The sequence below is a fragment of the Callionymus lyra genome, chromosome 1 (genome assembly GCF_982586985.1).
Source record: "Callionymus lyra chromosome 1, fCalLyr1.hap1.1, whole genome shotgun sequence".
NCBI lineage: Eukaryota > Metazoa > Chordata > Actinopteri > Syngnathiformes > Callionymidae > Callionymus > Callionymus lyra.
In genome coordinates, this window is record NC_141818.1 from 1,341,512 (window position 1) to 1,360,198 (window position 18,687).

At 37.5% G+C, this 18,687-nt stretch overlaps 2 protein-coding genes across 3 annotated transcripts in view; one reads left to right on the forward strand and one right to left on the reverse strand.

Annotated features, from left to right (window-relative positions):
- acox1 (acyl-CoA oxidase 1, palmitoyl) overlaps window positions 1-9,109 on the reverse strand; it is a 28,212-nt gene extending 19,103 nt beyond the window's left edge. Inside the window, exons 1-3 of one of the 2 annotated variants that reach the window (XM_087787259.1) lie at window positions 8,974-9,109; window positions 7,008-7,167; window positions 2,109-2,269 (exon numbers count right to left, since the gene is read on the reverse strand). In XM_087787259.1, coding sequence (XP_087643385.1) covers window positions 2,109-2,269; window positions 7,008-7,167; window positions 8,974-9,082 — 430 coding nt within the window. In that variant the 5' untranslated portion in view covers window positions 9,083-9,109. The remainder of the gene's footprint in view (window positions 1-2,108; window positions 2,270-7,007; window positions 7,168-8,973) is intronic. The other variant, XM_087787251.1, reaches the window with a different exon arrangement.
- Window positions 9,110-9,224: 115 nt separating this feature from the next.
- ten1 (TEN1 subunit of CST complex) lies at window positions 9,225-18,347 on the forward strand. The gene is made up of 3 exons (XM_087787271.1): window positions 9,225-9,354; window positions 16,286-16,443; window positions 17,264-18,347. Exons 1-3 carry the CDS (start codon window positions 9,266-9,268, stop codon window positions 17,401-17,403), a joined length of 387 nt encoding a protein of 128 aa, XP_087643397.1. The 5' UTR covers window positions 9,225-9,265; the 3' UTR covers window positions 17,404-18,347.
- The last annotated feature ends 340 nt before the right edge of the window (window positions 18,348-18,687 follow it).

Consider the following 18,687-nt stretch of genomic DNA (forward strand, 5'->3'; position numbering starts at 1 on the left):
ATACTTTGTCATGAAAGTAAAGTGATGACGTCACATGATCCTTTACGATCCAGGGACTCTGTGCTCGTTTGGTTCTGTCTGGTGTTTTTATATTGAATTAAAAATGCTACGAATTAAGAATATTGAATAATTAAAATTAAAATATGACAAATATTGAATAATTAAAATTAAAATATTACAAATATTGAATAATTTAAATTAAAATATTACAAATATTGAATAATTTAAATATTACAAATATTGAATAATTTAAATATTACAAATATTGAATCATTAAAGTGATTTCAACCTTTCAATACATAAAAAAATAAGTTTAAACTGATGGTTCTGGTTCAGAGCAGGAATGAAGCTCATGTTCTCGTCTGATGGACACGTTCTCCTGATGCTTGAAACACTGATGACTTTCTACTGCAGTGACCAGAGATTGTAACTATATATAGATATATATAGATATATATATCTATATATATCTATATATATCTATATAAAGTGACTGATGAATTGATGATTTATAATCAATAATCAAAAGTAATCACAAGAGCCAGTGAAGCATCAAGAGATGATTGAAGGATCTTCTGATCAAGAGGCAGGACGTCATGAAGACTTCATTAAGATCCTCCATGTTGAGGTGACCCTGGACCAGACCTGCTCAGGGTCACACTGACGGTGCAGGAAGGGAAGAAGACTCTGAACCTGTGAGGACGTCAGTCGTGACTGGATCGTCAGACGCTGGAGCTCCAGTTCAAGATGTCATCAGGAGATCAGTGTCGTCGCAATTCAGATTCAATATTTCATTCGCTTTTTTATGCATTTTTTTAAGCATTACATGTTTTTTTAATTATCAAATTCATAATTTGTATATTGAAAGTTACTTCTTTTTTTTTATTCGTAGTCTTTTATATTCAACAACAAACGGAGCAAAACAAGAGCAGGAGTATCTGTGCTCTGTTGGTTCGGTCTGGTGAGGCATTTATATACTGGATTTAAAAATACTACGAATGAAAAAATATTGAATTTAGAAAATGTTTTTATGAATGATTTGAATTAGAACTTCAAACTATGTGTAAAACAAAATCATTCAATATGTCAAATTCAAGCCTAGAATATTCTGTTGACGCCGATGTACTTGTATTACACACAAAGTATAAGTAATACAATGTACTTGTATTACAAACGAAGTATAAGTATTACGATGTACTTGTATTACAAACGATGTATAAGTATTACGATGTGCTTGTATTATATACGATGTATAAGTAATACGATGTGCTTGTATTATATACGATGCATAAGTAATACGATGTAATTGTATTACATACGAAGTATAAGTATTACGATGTGCTTGTATTACAAACGATGTATAAGTAATACGATGTGCTTGTATTATATACGATGCATAAGTAATACGATGTAATTGTATTAAATACGAAGTATAAGTATTACGATGTGCTTGTATTACAAACGATGTATAAGTAATACGATGTGCTTGTATTATATACGATGCATAAGTAATACGATGTAATTGTATTACATACGAAGTATAAGTATTACGATGTGCTTGTATTACAAACAATGTACAAGTTACACGATGTATACAATCTAATATGTATAAGTAATATGATGTACTTGTATTACATATGATCTATAAGTAATACGATGTACTTGTATTACACACAATGTATAAGTTACACGATGTACTTGTATTACACAATATCTATAAGTAATACGATGTACTTGTATTACACACGATGTACAAGTAATATGATGTACTTGTATTACACACAAAGTATGCAATCTAATATGTATAAGTAATACGATGTTCTTGTATTACACACCATGTATAAGTAATACGATGTTCTTGTATTACACACGATGTATAAGTAATACGATGTACTTGTATTACACACGATGTACTTGTAAAACGATGTACTTGTATTACACACGATGTACTTGTAAAACGATGTACTTGTATTACACACGATGTACTTGCAATACTTGTACTCGTGGACGTCGATACTGTCAAACACATACAACAGGATGTTCTGGTCCAACGCTCTCCTGACCTCGCGACCTCTAGTTTCACGTGACGACCCGGGACCAGGACTGACCGTGACCCAGCTCGGTCTGGGCGTACGTGCCCAGGACCTGGCAGGTTCTCGCCAGAGGGATCCACGTCTGCGCCTGCTGAGGGTCGCACAGGTTCTGCAGGGTCGGGAGGAACATTACAAAGTGCAGACCCAAGGGCTCATGGGAGTTTCCTCGAGCAACGCTAGAGAAGAAAGAAGATCATGTTTAACCCGCGGTGACCTGGTTAGTTCTAGTTTCATTAGTCACGTGAAGAGCAAGTCTTAACTACCCTTGATGTTCTATGATGTGGAGAATAAAGTTGATTCTCGGGTTAACTTTGGAAATGAAGAGATTTTAAAATCACCAGCAGGACATCACAGCGACCCCGCGTGTCAGAGAAGTGTAACTGCAGGTCTACTCAATCCTTGTTAAATAACACATGAGCTTATGATGTACAAATATTACTCATAAAACAAGATGATCTTCTGGTCAAGAGTCTCTCGGTACTTCATAGTAAAACTTTGGTCACATGACTCTCAGAGTCTCGTCCAGAAGATCATCAGAGATTCTCAGTCAATACAAGGCTGAAGGATATATCGGAAAAAATATCGATATCGCGATATTGGCACATGCGATATGAATATCGAAAACATGTACGACTTATAATTTAATTATATTTATTTATTGAATAAATCAATCATTTCTAAAATACACACTTTGATCAATCAGTGTCACGTTCTGTAAAGTTGTCCATTTGTACTTCTATGTCTCGTTGTTGTTTACGTCTCCGTCCGTCTGTGAACTGTGTTAGGCTCGGTTGCTATGACGACGCGTCTCAGGAAGTAATACTAACTTATGATCTAGTCAAACACTAGTGATCCAGTGAAGTAATACTAACTTATGATCTAGTCAAACACTAGTGATCCAGTGAAGTAATACTAACTTATGATCTAGTCAAACACTAGTGATCCAGTGAAGTAATACTAACTTATGATCTAGTCAAACACTAGTGATCCAGTGAAGTAATACTAACTTATGATCTAGTCAAACACTAGTGATCCAGTGAAGTAATACTAACTTTTGATCTAGTCAAACACTAGTGATCCAGTGAAGTAATACTAACTTATGATCTAGTCAAACACTAGTGATCCAGTGAAGTAATACTAACTTATGATCTAGTCAAACACTAGTGATCCAGTGAAGTAATACTAACTTATGATCTAGTCAAACACTAGTGATCCAGTGAAGTAATACTAACTTATGATCTAGTCAAACACTAGTGATCCAGTGAAGTAATACTAACTTATGATCTAGTCAAACACTAGTGATCCAGTGAAGTAATACTAACTTATGATCTAGTCAAACACTAGTGATCCAGTGAAGTAATACTAACTTTTGATCTAGTCAAACACTAGTGATCCAGTGAAGTAATACTAACTTATGATCTAGTCAAACACTAGTGATCCAGTGAAGTAATACTAACTTATGATCTAGTCAAACACTAGTGATCCAGTGAAGTAATACTAACTTATGATCTAGTCAAACACTAGTGATCCAGTGAAGTAATACTAACTTATGATCTAGTCAAACACTAGTGATCCAGTGAAGTAATACTAACTTATGATCTAGTCAAACACTAGTGATCCAGTGAAGTAATACTAACTTATGATCTAGTCAAACACTAGTGATCCAGTGAAGTAATACTAACTTATGATCTAGTCAAACACTAGTGATCCAGTGAAGTAATACTAACTTCTGATCTAGTCATACACTAGTGATCCAGTGAAGTAATACTAACTTATGATCTAGTCAAACACTAGTGATCCAGTGAAGTAATACTAACTTATGATCTAGTCAAACACTAGTGATCCAGTGAAGTAATACTAACTTATGATCTAGTCAAACACTAGTGATCCAGTGAAGTAATACTAACTTATGATCTAGTCAAACACTAGTGATCCAGTGAAGTAATACTAACTTATGATCTAGTCAAACACTAGTGATCCAGTGAAGTAATACTAACTTATGATCTAGTCAAACACTAGTGATCCAGTGAAGTAATACCAACTTATCATCTAGTCATACACTAGTGATCCAGTGAAGTAATACTAACTTATGATCTAGTCAAACACTAGTGATCCAGTGAAGTAATACTAACTTATGATCTAGTCAAACACTAGTGATCCAGTGAAGTAATACTAACTTATGATCTAGTCAAACACTAGTGATCCAGTGAAGTAATACCAACTTATGATCTAGTCATACACTAGTGATCCAGTGAAGTAATACTAACTTATGATCTAGTCATACACTAGTGATCCAGTGAAGTAATACTAACTTATGATCTAGTCATACACTAGTGATCCAGTGAAGTAATACTAACTTATGATCTAGTCATACACTAGTGATCCAGTGAAGTAATACTAACTTATGATCTAGTCATACACTAGTGATCCAGTGAAGTAATACTAACTTATGATCTAGTCAAACACTAGTGATCCAGTGAAGTAATACTAACTTATGATCTAGTCAAACACTAGTGATCCAGTGAAGTAATACTAACTTATGATCTAGTCAAACACTAGTGATCCAGTGAAGTAATACTAACTTATGATCTAGTCAAACACTAGTGATCCAGTGAAGTAATACTAACTTATGATCTAGTCAAACACTAGTGATCCAGTCACTCGTCTCTTTCAACCTCTTTTGTTAAAGCAACATATTGTAAGAACTTTTCAACTTCCAAACAAACCTGTCCGTCTTCACCGTATGCTAACTAGCTAAGTTGTTAGCATCATTTATAAAGTGTTATAAACAAGTATAAACCTGTCCGTCTTCACCGCATGCTAACGAGCTAAGTTGTTAGCATAATTTATAAAGTGTTATAAACAAGTATAAACCTGTCCGTCTTCACCGTATGCTAACGAGCTAAGTTGTTAGCATAATTTATAAAGTGTTATAAACAAGTATAAACCTGTCCGTCTTCACCGTATGCTAACAAGCTAAGTTGTTAGCGTCATTTATTAAGTGTTATAAACAAGTATAAACCTGTCCGTCTTCACCGTATGCTAACGAGCTAAGTTGTTAGCATCATTTATAAAGTGTTATAAACAAGTATAAACCTGTCCGTCTTCACCGTATGCTAACGAGCTAAGTTGTTAGCGTCATTTATAAAGTGTTATAAACAAGTATAAACCTGTCCGTCTTCACCGTATGCTAACGAGCTAAGTTGTTAGCATCATTTATAAAGTGTTATAAACAAGTATAAACCTGTCCGTCTTCACCGTATGCTAACGAGCTAAGTTGTTAGCGTCATTTATAAAGTGTTATGTGTGCGTGTACAAGGATTTATTATTGATTTGGTGATGTTAACTGTGTTAACTAGGGTGTGAGTCTGTACAAGAGTCGACAGTTGTGTGAAAGTTTATATCTGTATAGTTGACTCATTACACAACCTTGTGTGACCCGTGACACGGTTGGTTCTGGTCTTGAACTTCGCTCCGACTGAAGTCGACCTGAGATTGTTGTTCAGACTCGTGGACCAGATGATGTAACCAGTGATTATTGTTCTCTTGATGATCAATAATGATCGACTTTCCATTGATCAGTCAAACCTTGTGACGAATAAGAAGTTTTGACAGTTTGTCTCCGAGCACCGAAGACCACGAGGAGGATCCAGTGACCAGAACTAAACTGAAGTCTATTTGTTTTCATGACGTCGAACAGTTTGTCGATTTAAAATGTCGGATACAAAGCACTTCACTTAAACATTCCTGCAAATATAAAATCTAGTTGCTCATAAACAAGCAGGTCAAAGGTCAGCAGAAAAGGGACACTATTGTAATTATGTTTTATTGACGAGCATCAGTTGATGTGTAACCAGTGGTTAAAGTTATTTAATGATATCATCTGGTGTCATGTAGTGAAAGTTCTTCAAGTAACTTCTCATCATGTTTTATTACTTTATAAAGTTGCTCTGAAATCTGGACGAACGAGAGGTTACGAGAGTCCATGATGACGTAATAATGGCTTCACTCCTCCAGCTGTGATTACGCTTTGTTTATACAACGAGTCCCTAGGAGGTGGAGACCATTAATAATGCGCGTTGACAAACCTCCACGCTTGACCAATCACAGCAGAGTGGGTGTGGTTATGGTCAACAAGATTTCATCTCCAGAAAAACAAAGTGTTTTCAGTGGGCGGAGCTTAAGAGAGTTTTATACAAACACACACTGATGATACAATAGAGTCACACATCACAAAAACAAACACACACACTGATGATACAATAGAGTCACACATCACAAAAACAAACACACACACTGATGATACAATAGAGTCACACATCACAAAAACAAACACACACACTGATGATACAATAGAGTCACACATCACAAAAACAAACACACACACTGATGATACAATAGAGTCACACATCACAACAACACACACACACTGATGATATAATAGAGTCACACATCACAAAAACAAACACACACACTGATGATACAATAGAGTCACACATCACAAAAACAAACACACACACTGATGATATAATAGAGTCACACATCACAAAAACAAACACACACACTGATGATACAATAGAGTCACACATCACAACAACACACACACTGATGATATAATAGAGTCACACATCACAAAAACAAACACACACACTGATGATACAATAGAGTCACACATCACAACAACAAACACACACACTGATGATACAATAGAGTCACACATCACAAAAACAAACACACACACTGATGATACAATACAGTCACACATCACAACCACACACACATTTAACACACATACACACTCACACAAACACTGATCATACACTGGAGTCAAGGATGAAAGTGATGACATGAAACCGATAACAACTGGTGACACACACACAGGTGTGAGTTGTGTTGAGTTGTGTAGCTGTGTACCTCTTGTAGCAGTAGATCTCATCAGGGTCAGCGATGCCATAATCCCTGATCTTCAGGACCATCTGAGCACTTCTCCTCACAGCCTGGTCGTAGCGTTCGCTCCTGGACAAGAAGTTTGGATCTTCTCCCTGGAAGTCTGGGTCACTGAGGACCAGAGACTCTGGAGAACAACATGTTTACAGTCAATAGTGTCTGTTACGAGAACAAAGTGATTAGAACAACGTGATGAGAACAAAGTTTATTTGTTAGACGTCCATAGTTCGTTTTTTGATGATTTACAAATAAAAACATATTTATTCAAACATGACGCAAACAAAACTTTATTTATAATAAAAAATTGAACAAAGACAAATATTCAAATATATAAACATTTTTTGTTTTAGTGTAGGTGCGTGTGTGTGTGTGTGTGTGTATTTGTAGGTGCATGTGTGCGTCTGTGTGTATTTGTAGGTGCATGTGTGTGTGTGTGTGTATTTGTAGGTGCATGTGTGTATCTGTGTGTATTTGTAGGTGCATGTGTGTGTCTGTGTGTATTTGTAGGTGCATGTGTGTGTCTGTGTGTATTTGTAGGTGCATGTGTGTGTGTGTGTATTTGTAGGTGCATGTGTGTATCTGTGTGTATTTGTAAGTAAGTAAGTAAGTAAGTAATATTTATTTATATAGCGCTTTTCGAGACCAGGGTCACAAAGCGCTTAAACAATCAAAACAATACTCAAAACAGTACATACTTCAAAGATCAAGATAATACTGAGAACAACACAGGAGTTCGAGAAATTCAAGGAAAAGCCTGAACAAATAGAAACGTCTTAAGATGTTTCTTAAAGGAGTCAGTAGATCATCAAGAGCAAAGAGAGAGAAGATCGTTCCAAAGCTTAGGAGCAACAGCCTGAAAAGATTTCTCTCCTCTGGTCCTGAGCCGTGTGCGTGGAACCATCAGTAGATTCTGATCCACAGACCTCAGAGCCCGAGCTGGGGTGTAAGGCTGGATCAGATCAGTGATTTGTAGGTGCATGTGTGTGTGTGTGTGTATTTGTAGGTGCATGTGTGTGTGTGTGTGTATTTGTAGGTGCATGTATGTGTCTGTGTGTATTTGTAGGTGCATGTGTGTGTCTGTGTGTATTTGTAGGTGCACGTGTGTGTGTGTGTGTGTGTATTTGTAGGTGCATGTGTGTGTCTGTGTGTATTTGTAGGTATGTACACACACAGTAACTAACATACACACAAACTAACTAATACAAATACACATGTACACACTAACATATATACACAGACAGTAACTAATATACACACACTAACTAATACAGATACACACAGATACACATATACACACTAACATATAAACACACAAAGTAACTAATATTCACACACTAACTAATACAGATACACACAGATACACATGTACACAATAACTTACATACACACACACTAATACAGATACACATATACACACTAACTTATATACACACAGAGTAACTAATACAGATACACATGTACACACTAACTTATACACACACACACTAACTAATACAGATACACACGTACACACACACACACACACAAATACAGATACACATGTACACACTAACTTATACACACACACTAACTAATAGAGATACACACGTACACACACACACAAATACAGATACACATGTACACACTAACTTATACACACACACATACATACAGATACACATGTACACACTAACTTATACACACACTAACTAATACAGATACACATGTACACACTAACTTATATACACACACACACTAACTACACACTAACGTTGTGTTGTAGCTAAAGATGCTAGTTGTTAGCATTATTTGTATAAACCAGGTACTTCTCTCTGACGTCAACACTGACGCCGTGACACTCGTCACCAGGTGAGCAGACACAGGTGCAACATCTACCTGTGTCTGCTCACCTGGTTGTGCAACATCTACCTGCGGCTCAGGTGAGTCAACTGACCTATTTCTCGTCTCCTCCGGGTCTTCTCCGGCCCGCCGTCCAGGATGTGCGTGAGTTTCTCCACATCAAAGGAGGCGCTTTGGCGCTCTTTCTTGAGGTCAGGGTTCATGCTCAGGTGAGGTCCTGCACGTCCACAGGTGAGTTAGTCCACAGGTGACTGACAACAGTCTTCAACTCGCTCTTAAAACCCTCAACTCAACAACACCTCCCCGTGACGTAAGCGGAAGTCGACGCGAGGTCAGCTGACGTAACCCGGAAGTGAATACTTTCCCACAGAAGAGTTCGAACGGAAATGCTTCCGCCGGTGTCTGTGTTTCATCTCCCGTGGGAAGTGAAGCCTGGACACGTGACGGAAGGAAGTTCTTTGAGGACCTTCGGCAGGTGAGCAGCTCAGGTGTTCCACTTCCTGTTAGCGACTGATCCACCAATCACGAGTCAGCAGCTCTTCACACCGGAAGTCACAGACAAGTTCGATTTTTACCCAAAGTAGCTTTATTACGTCATCAAACAACACCACAGATGATGACGTCACTTTTTTAACCAGTACACACAACTCACACATCAACAAATACACAACTCACACATCAACAAATACACACTCGTACCAGCAAATACACAACACACACATCTACAAATACACACTCGTACCAGCAAATACACAACACACACATCTACAAATACACACTCGTACCAGCAAATACACAACACACACATCTACAAATACACACTCGTACCAGCAAATACACAACACACACATCTACAAATACACACTCGTACCAGCAAATACACAACACACACATCTACAAATACACACTCGTACCTGCAAATACACAACACACAGATCTACAAATACACACTCGTACCAGCAAATACACAACACACACATCTACAAATACACACTCGTACCAGCAAATACACAACACACACATCTACAAATACACACTCGTACCTGCAAATACACAACACACACATCTACAAATACACACTCGTACCAGCAAATACACAACACACACATCTACAAATACACACTCGTACCAGCAAATACACAACACACACATCTACAAATACACACTCGTACCAGCAAATACACAACACACACATCTACAAATACACAATCGTAGCAGCAAATACACAACGCACACATCTACAAATACACACTCGTACCAGCAAATACACAACACACGCATACAAATTCACACTCGTACCAGCAAATACACAACACACACATCTACAAATACACACTCGTACCTGCAAATACACAACACACACATCTACAAATACACACTCGTACCTGCAAATACACAACACACACATCTACAAATACACAATCGTACCAGCAAATACCAAATACACAACACACACATCTACAAATACACACCCGTACCTTCAAATACCAAATACACAACACACACATCTACAAATACACACTCGTACCTGCAAATACACAACACACACATCTACAAATACACACTCGTACCTGCAAATACACAACACACACTTCTACAAATACACACTCGTACCTACACGTACACACACCAGACTACACAATTTTGTAACATGTAGCTACAGGTACACACACCAGACTACACAATGAAGTGTGTAACATGTACCTACAGGTGCACACACCAGACTACACAATGAAGTGTGTAACATGTACCTACACACACCAGACTAGACAATGAAGTGTGTAACATGTACCTACACGTACACACACCAGACTAGACAATGAAGTGTGTAACATGTACCTACACACACCAGACTACACAATGAAGTGTGTAACATGTACCTACACACACCAGACTACACAATGAAGTGTGTAACATGTACCTACACACACCAGACTAGACAATGAAGTGTGTAACATGTACCTACACACACTTGACTAGACAATGAAGTGTGTAACATGTACCTACACATACCAGACTAGACAATGAAGTGTGTAACATGTACCTACACACACCAGACTAGACAATGAAGTGTGTAACATGTACCTACACGTACACACACCAGACAACACAATGAAGTGTGTAACATGTACCTACACGTACACACACCAGACTACACAATGAAGTGTGTAACATGTACCTACACACACTTGACTACACAGTGTGTAACATGTACCTGCACGTACACAATGAAGTGTGTAACATGTACCTACACAAGTGTGTAACATGTACCTGCACGTACACAATGAAGTGTGTAACATGTACCTACACAAGTGTGTAACATGTACCTACACAAGTGTGTAACATGTACCTGCACGTACACAATGAAGTGTGTAACATGTACCTACACAAGTGTGTAACATGTACCTACACAAGTGTGTAACATGTACCTACACAAGTGTGTAACATGTACCTACACAAGTGTGTAACATGTACCTACACAAGTGTGTAACATGTACCTACACAAGTAATTAATTTGTATTTATAAAGAGCTTTTCCAGACCAATATTCAATAAAGTATATATTTTAAAGGTCAAGATAAAACTGATAACATAACAGGAGTTCCAGAAAATCAAGGAAAAGCCTGAACAAATAAAAACGTCTTGAGATGTTTCTTGAAGGAGTCAGTAGATCATCAAACACACATGTTTCTTGAAGGAGTCAGTAGATCATCAAACACACATGTTTCTTGAAGGAGTCAGTAGATCATCAAACACAGATGTTTCTTGAAGGAGTCAGTAGATCATCAAACACAGATGTTTCTTGAAGGAGTCAGTAGATCATCAAACACAGATGTTTCTTGAAGGAGTCAGTAGATCATCAAACACAGATGTTTCTTGAAGGAGTCAGTAGATCATCAAACACAGATGTTTCTTGAAGGAGTCATTAGATCATCAAACACACATGTTTCTTGAAGGAGTCAGTAGATCATCAAACAGATGTTTCTTGAAGGAGTCAGTAGATCATCAAACACAGATGTTTCTTGAAGGAGTCAGTAGATCATCAAACACAGATGTTTCTTGAAGGAGTCAGTAGATCATCAAACACACATGTTTCTTGAAGGAGTCAGTAGATCATCAAACACAGATGTTTCTTGAAGGAGTCAGTAGATCATCAAACACAGATGTTTCTTGAAGGAGTCAGTAGATCATCAAACACACATGTTTCTTGAAGGAGTCAGTAGATCATCAAACACAGATGTTTCTTGAAGGAGTCAGTAGATCATCAAACACTGATGTTTCTTGAAGGAGTCAGTAGATCATCAAACACACATGTTTCTTGAAGGAGTCAGTAGATCATCAAACACAGATGTTTCTTGAAGGAGTCAGTAGATCATCAAACACAGATGTTTCTTGAAGGAGTCAGTAGATCATCAAACACAGATGTTTCTTGAAGGAGTCAGTAGATCATCAAACACAGATGTTTCTTGAAGGAGTCAGTAGATCATCAAACACAGATGTTTCTTGAAGGAGTCAGTAGATCATCAAACACAGATGTTTCTTGAAGGAGTCAGTAGATCATCAAACACACATGTTTCTTGAAGGAGTCAGTAGATCATCAAACACACATGTTTCTTGAAGGAGTCAGTAGATCATCAAACACAGATGTTTCTTGAAGGAGTCAGTAGATCATCAAACACACATGTTTCTTGAAGGAGTCAGTAGATCATCAAACACACATGTTTCTTGAAGGAGTCAGTAGATCATCAAACACAGATGTTTGTTGAAGGAGTCAGTAGATCATCAAACACAGATGTTTCTTGAAGGAGTCAGTAGATCATCAAACACTGATGTTTCTTGAAGGAGTCAGTAGATCATCAAACACAGATGTTTCTTGAAGGAGTCAGTAGATCATCAAACACACATGTTTCTTGAAGGAGTCAGTAGATCATCAAACACAGATGTTTCTTGAAGGAGTCAGTAGATCATCAAACACAGATGTTTCTTGAAGGAGTCAGTAGATCATCAAACACACATGTTTCTTGAAGGAGTCAGTAGATCATCAAACACACATGTTTCTTGAAGGAGTCAGTAGATCATCAAACACAGATGTTTCTTAAAGGAGTCAGTAGATCATCAAACACACGTTTCTTGAAGGAGTCAGTAGATCATCAAACACAGATGTGTCTTGAAGGAGTCAGTAGATCATCAAACACACGTTTCTTGAAGGAGTCAGTAGATCATCAAACACAGATGTTTCTTGAAGGAGTCAGTAGATCATCAAACACAGATGTTTCTTGAAGGAGTCAGTAGATCATCAAACACACATGTTTCTTGAAGGAGTCAGTAGATCATCAAACACACGTTTCTTGAAGGAGTCAGTAGATCATCAAACACAGATGTGTCTTGAAGGAGTCAGTAGATCATCAAACACACGTTTCTTGAAGGAGTCAGTAGATCATCAAACACAGATGTTTCTTGAAGGAGTCAGTAGATCATCAAACACACGTTTCTTGAAGGAGTCAGTAGATCATCAAACACAGATGTTTCTTGAAGGAGTCAGTAGATCATCAAACACAGATGTTTCTTGAAGGAGTCAGTAGATCATCAAACACACATGTTTCTTGAAGGAGTCAGTAGATCATCAAACACAGATGTTTCTTGAAGGAGTCAGTAGATCATCAAACACAGATATTTCTTGAAGGAGTCAGTAGATCATCAAACACAGATGTTTCTTGAAGGAGTCAGTAGATCATCAAACACAGATGTTTGTTGAAGGAGTCAGTAGATCATCAAACACACATGTTTCTTGAAGGAGTCAGTAGATCATCAAACACACATGTTTCTTGAAGGAGTCAGTAGATCATCAAACACAGATGTTTCTTGAAGGAGTCAGTAGATCATCAAACACTGATGTTTCTTGAAGGAGTCAGTAGATCATCAAACACAGATGTTTCTTGAAGGAGTCAGTAGATCATCAAACACACATGTTTCTTGAAGGAGTCAGTAGATCATCAAACACACATGTTTCTTGAAGGAGTCAGTAGATCATCAAACACAGATGTTTCTTGAAGGAGTCAGTAGATCATCAAACACAGATGTTTCTTGAAGGAGTCAGTAGATCATCAAACACAGATGTTTCTTGAAGGAGTCAGTAGATCATCAAACACACATGTTTCTTGAAGGAGTCAGTAGATCATCAAACACAGATGTTTCTTGAAGGAGTCAGTAGATCATCAAACACAGATGTTTCTTGAAGGAGTCAGTAGATCATCAAACACAGATGTTTCTTGAAGGAGTCAGTAGATCATCAAACACACATGTTTCTTGAAGGAGTCAGTAGATCATCAAACACACATGTTTCTTGAAGGAGTCAGTAGATCATCAAACACAGATGTTTCTTGAAGGAGTCAGTAGATCATCAAACACAGATGTTTCTTGAAGGAGTCAGTAGATCATCAAACACACATGTTTCTTAAAGGAGTCAGTAGATCATCAAACACACATGTTTCTTAAAGGAGTCAGTAGATCATCAAACACAGATGTTTCTTGAAGGAGTCAGTAGATCATCAAGCGCAAGGAGAGAGAAGATCGTTCCAAAGCTTAGGAGCAACAGCCTGAAAAGATTTCTCTCCTCTGGTCCTGAGTCATGTGCGTGGAACCATAAGTAGATTCTGATCCACAGACCTCAGAGCCCGAGCTGGGGTGTAAGTCTGGATCAGATCATGAAGGTCTGACCATGAATTGATCTGAAAGTAAGAACCAGAATTTTAAAATGATCCTGAAAGAAACTGGAAGCCAGTGAAGAGTTTGAAGGAGAAATGTGAGTTCTTCTACTAGAGCAGCCACTGAAGAGTTTGAAGGAGAAATGTGAGTTCTTCTACTAGAGCGGCTCAGAGTTCTGAATCAACTGCAGACGAGACGATCCTTCTTGTTAAGACATGAAAACAAACTGTTACAATAGTCCAGACGAGAAGAAACAAACGCATGGATTATAAGATCCAGATCATGTTCCGACAACATTTTCCTAAGTTTAGAGATTTTTCTCAGTTGAAGGAAACAGTTTCTGGTCAGTTTTCTTCAGTGTTGAACAAGAGACATGTCTTTATCAAATACAACACCCAGGTTTCTCAGGCTCAGTTTGACAGACTGACTTAAGTCACTCAAGTACTGACTCAACCCTGGAACCTTATCATCAACAATCACCAGAGTTTCAGTTTTGTCCACATTAAGCTGTAAAGTGTTTTCACTCATTGTTTGATTTCTAGCAACAATTGACTAAGTTCAGCCTCTGGAGCTCAGTTGGGTCAACAGAGCAGTAGAGCTGGATGTCATCAGCAAACATGTGATAAGAAACATCAGGAAATCTCTGAATGATTTTACCGAGGGGAATCAAGTACACCAAAAACAATAAAGGACCCAGAACAGAACCTTGAGGGACTCCACACAACAGATCTGCCGATTCAGACCTCATTTGATTGGCAGATACACTAAAACTGCCCAGAAAGGTAAGATGAGAACCATTCTAACACAGACCCAGACAGTCTTCACCCCTCAGTCTTCTCAGCAGGATCTGGTTCAACTGTGTCAAAGGCTGAGGACAGATCCAAGAGAACCAGAACATCATGATGTCACTGGACACTTTCAATAAAGCTGTCTCCGTAGATGTTTATGGAAGCCAGACTGAAACTTCTCATGGATGTCGCTCTGATCCAGGAACAGCTGCTCAGACACAACCTTCTCCAAGATCTTGGACAAGAATGAAGATTAGAAATAGGCCTGAAATTACTGAGGTCAGTTGGGTCTAAGCCTGGTTTTTTGAGCAGAGGCTCCACAATGGCATGTTTAAATGCATTGGGAAAAACCCCTGTGGAAAGGGAGAGGTTCACCATATTGGTAACCCAGGGGTCAATTACATCAAATACTTTGATAAAAAGCCTACAAGGAAGGACGTCATCTGAGCAAGAGGAGGGTTTCATCTTGTTCACTAGTGATGAAATATCACCCAAAGATACAGCAGTGAAGGAAGACCAAGAGGAGGAGAGGGGCTCAGAGACAGTAGGGGTTCCAAACAAAAGAGAGATTTTCTCTTTGATCAATTTAATTTTGTCAGTAAAAACCTCAACAATCATTGCTGTCAGCTTCACAGAAGACATGATTTGAGGAGCAGGAGACACGAGAGAATTAATCGTGTCAAACAACACTTTGGTGTTTTTCCTATTTGCTGCTACCAGTTTTCTGATGTAATCAGATCTAGCAGTTTCCACCATCTCACTGTAAGAAGACATCAGATCCCTGAGGTGAAGTCTGTGCACCTCAAGTTTAGTAGACTTCCAGAGACGCTCAGTCTTTCCACAAAGTCTCTTCAGACTCAGGAGATCTTCATTTGTCCAAGGTCACCGTTTTAAGTGTGTAACTTGTGTCCAGACTCGTCGTCTACTCTGCTCACGACTCCAGAGCTTCACTGTCGAGCATCAACGCTTCACAACATCACAGCATCAACATCAACACCAGGTTCGTGGAGCCGTTCCAGGCCATCATGGGGGCTCAATACCTGGTGCTGGGAGAAGTGGAGGCCGTGGAGGGTGAGTAGCAGATTACATTACATTACATTAGATTACATTACATTATACTATATTACATTATATTACACTAGATTACATTACATTAGATTACACTTTATTACATTAGTTTACATTATATTACACTAGATTACATTAGATTACACTAAATTACATTACATTACACTAGATTAGATTAGATTACATTATATTATACTAGATTACATTAGATAACACTAGATTAGATTACATTACATTACATTAACATAACACTAGATTACATTATATTATATAGGATTAGATTAGATTAGATTACACTAGATTCGATTAGATTGCATTACATTATATTAGATTAGATTAGATTACATTAGATTATATAAATTTAGTTTACATTAGATTAGATTACACTAGATTATATTAGATTCCATTTGATTATATTAGAATACATTAGATTAGATTACACTAGATTATATTAGATTACACTAGATTATATTAGAATACATTAGATTACATTACATTACATCAGATTACATTAGATTAGATTACACTAGATTATATTATATTATATTACATTACACTAGATTATATTAGATTACATTAGATTATATAAAATTAGATTACATTCGATTATATACAATTAGATTAGATTACACTAGATTAGATTAGATTAGATTTCACTAGATTACATTCGATTATATTAAATGAGATTACATTAGATTAACTGTGTGTGTGTGTGTGTGTGTGTGTGTGTGTGTGTGTGTGTGTGTGTGTGTGTGTGTGTGTGTGTGTGTGTGTGTGTGTGTGTGTGTGTGTGTGTGTGTGTGTGTGTGTGTGTGTGTGTCAGGGGAGTGTGTGTTGGTTCAGGCTCGAGTCTTCAACTGTGTCGACGGCGTCAACGTTTCTCTGCTGCAGAAGAACATCCAGGAACAGAGAGACTTCTTCCACCAGCGGCGGAGAAGAGAAGAAGAAGAGAAGATGGAGTGATGTTAGAAGAGAAGAAGAGAAGATGGAGTGATGTTAGAAGAGAAGATGGAGTGATGTTAGAAGAGAAGAAGAGAAGATGGAGTGATGTTAGAAGAGAAGAAGAAGAGAAGATGGAGTGATGTTAGAAGAGAAGAAGAGAAGATGGAGTGATGTTAGAAGAGAAGAAGAAGAGAAGATGGAGTGATGTTAGAAGAGAAGAAGAAGAGAAGATGGAGTGATGTTAGAAGAGAAGAAGAGAAGATGGAGTGATGTTAGAAGAGAAGAAGAAGAGAAGATGGAGTGATGTTAGAAGAGAAGAAGAAGAGAAGATGGAGTGATGTTAGAAGAGAAGAAGAAGAGAAGATGGAGTGATGTTAGAAGAGAAGATGGAGTGATGCTAGAAGAGAAGAAGAAGAGAAGATGGAGTGATGTTAGAAGAGAAGAAGAAGAGAAGATGGAGTGATGCTAGAAGAGAAGAAGAAGAGAAGATGGAGTGATGCTAGAAGAGAAGAAGAAGAGAAGATGGAGTGATGTTAGAAGAGAAGAAGAAGAGAAGATGGAGTGATGCTAGAAGAGAAGAAGAAGAGAAGATGGAGTGATGCTAGAAGAGAAGAAGAAGAGAAGATGGAGTGATGTTAGAAGAGAAGAAGAAGAAGAGAAAATGGAGTGATGCTAGAAGAGAATAAGAAGAGAAGATGGAGTGATGCTAGAAGAGAAGAAGAAGAGAAGATGGAGTGATGTTAGAAGAGAAGAAGAATGAACTCTGTGTAAATGTGAAGCTTCATGTCGTTCCTGGTTCTTCTGATCAAATAAAACACAAATAAACACAATATTAACTGAAATAAACTGTAAAAGTTATTTTATTTTCTCACATTTAAAAAACGTTAGTTCTTGACTCAGATTGTTGTGTTTTTCATGAATAAATCCATATTTTTCCTTTTATTTCCTTGAATCTGCTGCATTCAAAGACACGTGTTACATGTTTGTTACATGTTTGTTACATGTTTGTTTGTTACATGTTTGTTACATGTTTGTTTGTTAAATGTTTGTTTGTTACATGTTTGTTACATGTTTGTTTGTTACATGTTTGTTTGTTACATGTTTGTTACATGTTTGTTTGTTACATGTTTGTTACATGTTTGTTTGTTACATGTTTGTTTGTTACATGTTTGTTACATGTTTGTTTGTTACATGTTTGTTTGTTACATGTTTGTTTGTTACATGTTTGTTTGTTACATGTTTGTTACATGTTTGTTTGTTACATGTTTGTTACATGTTTGTTACATGTTTGTTTGTTACATGTTT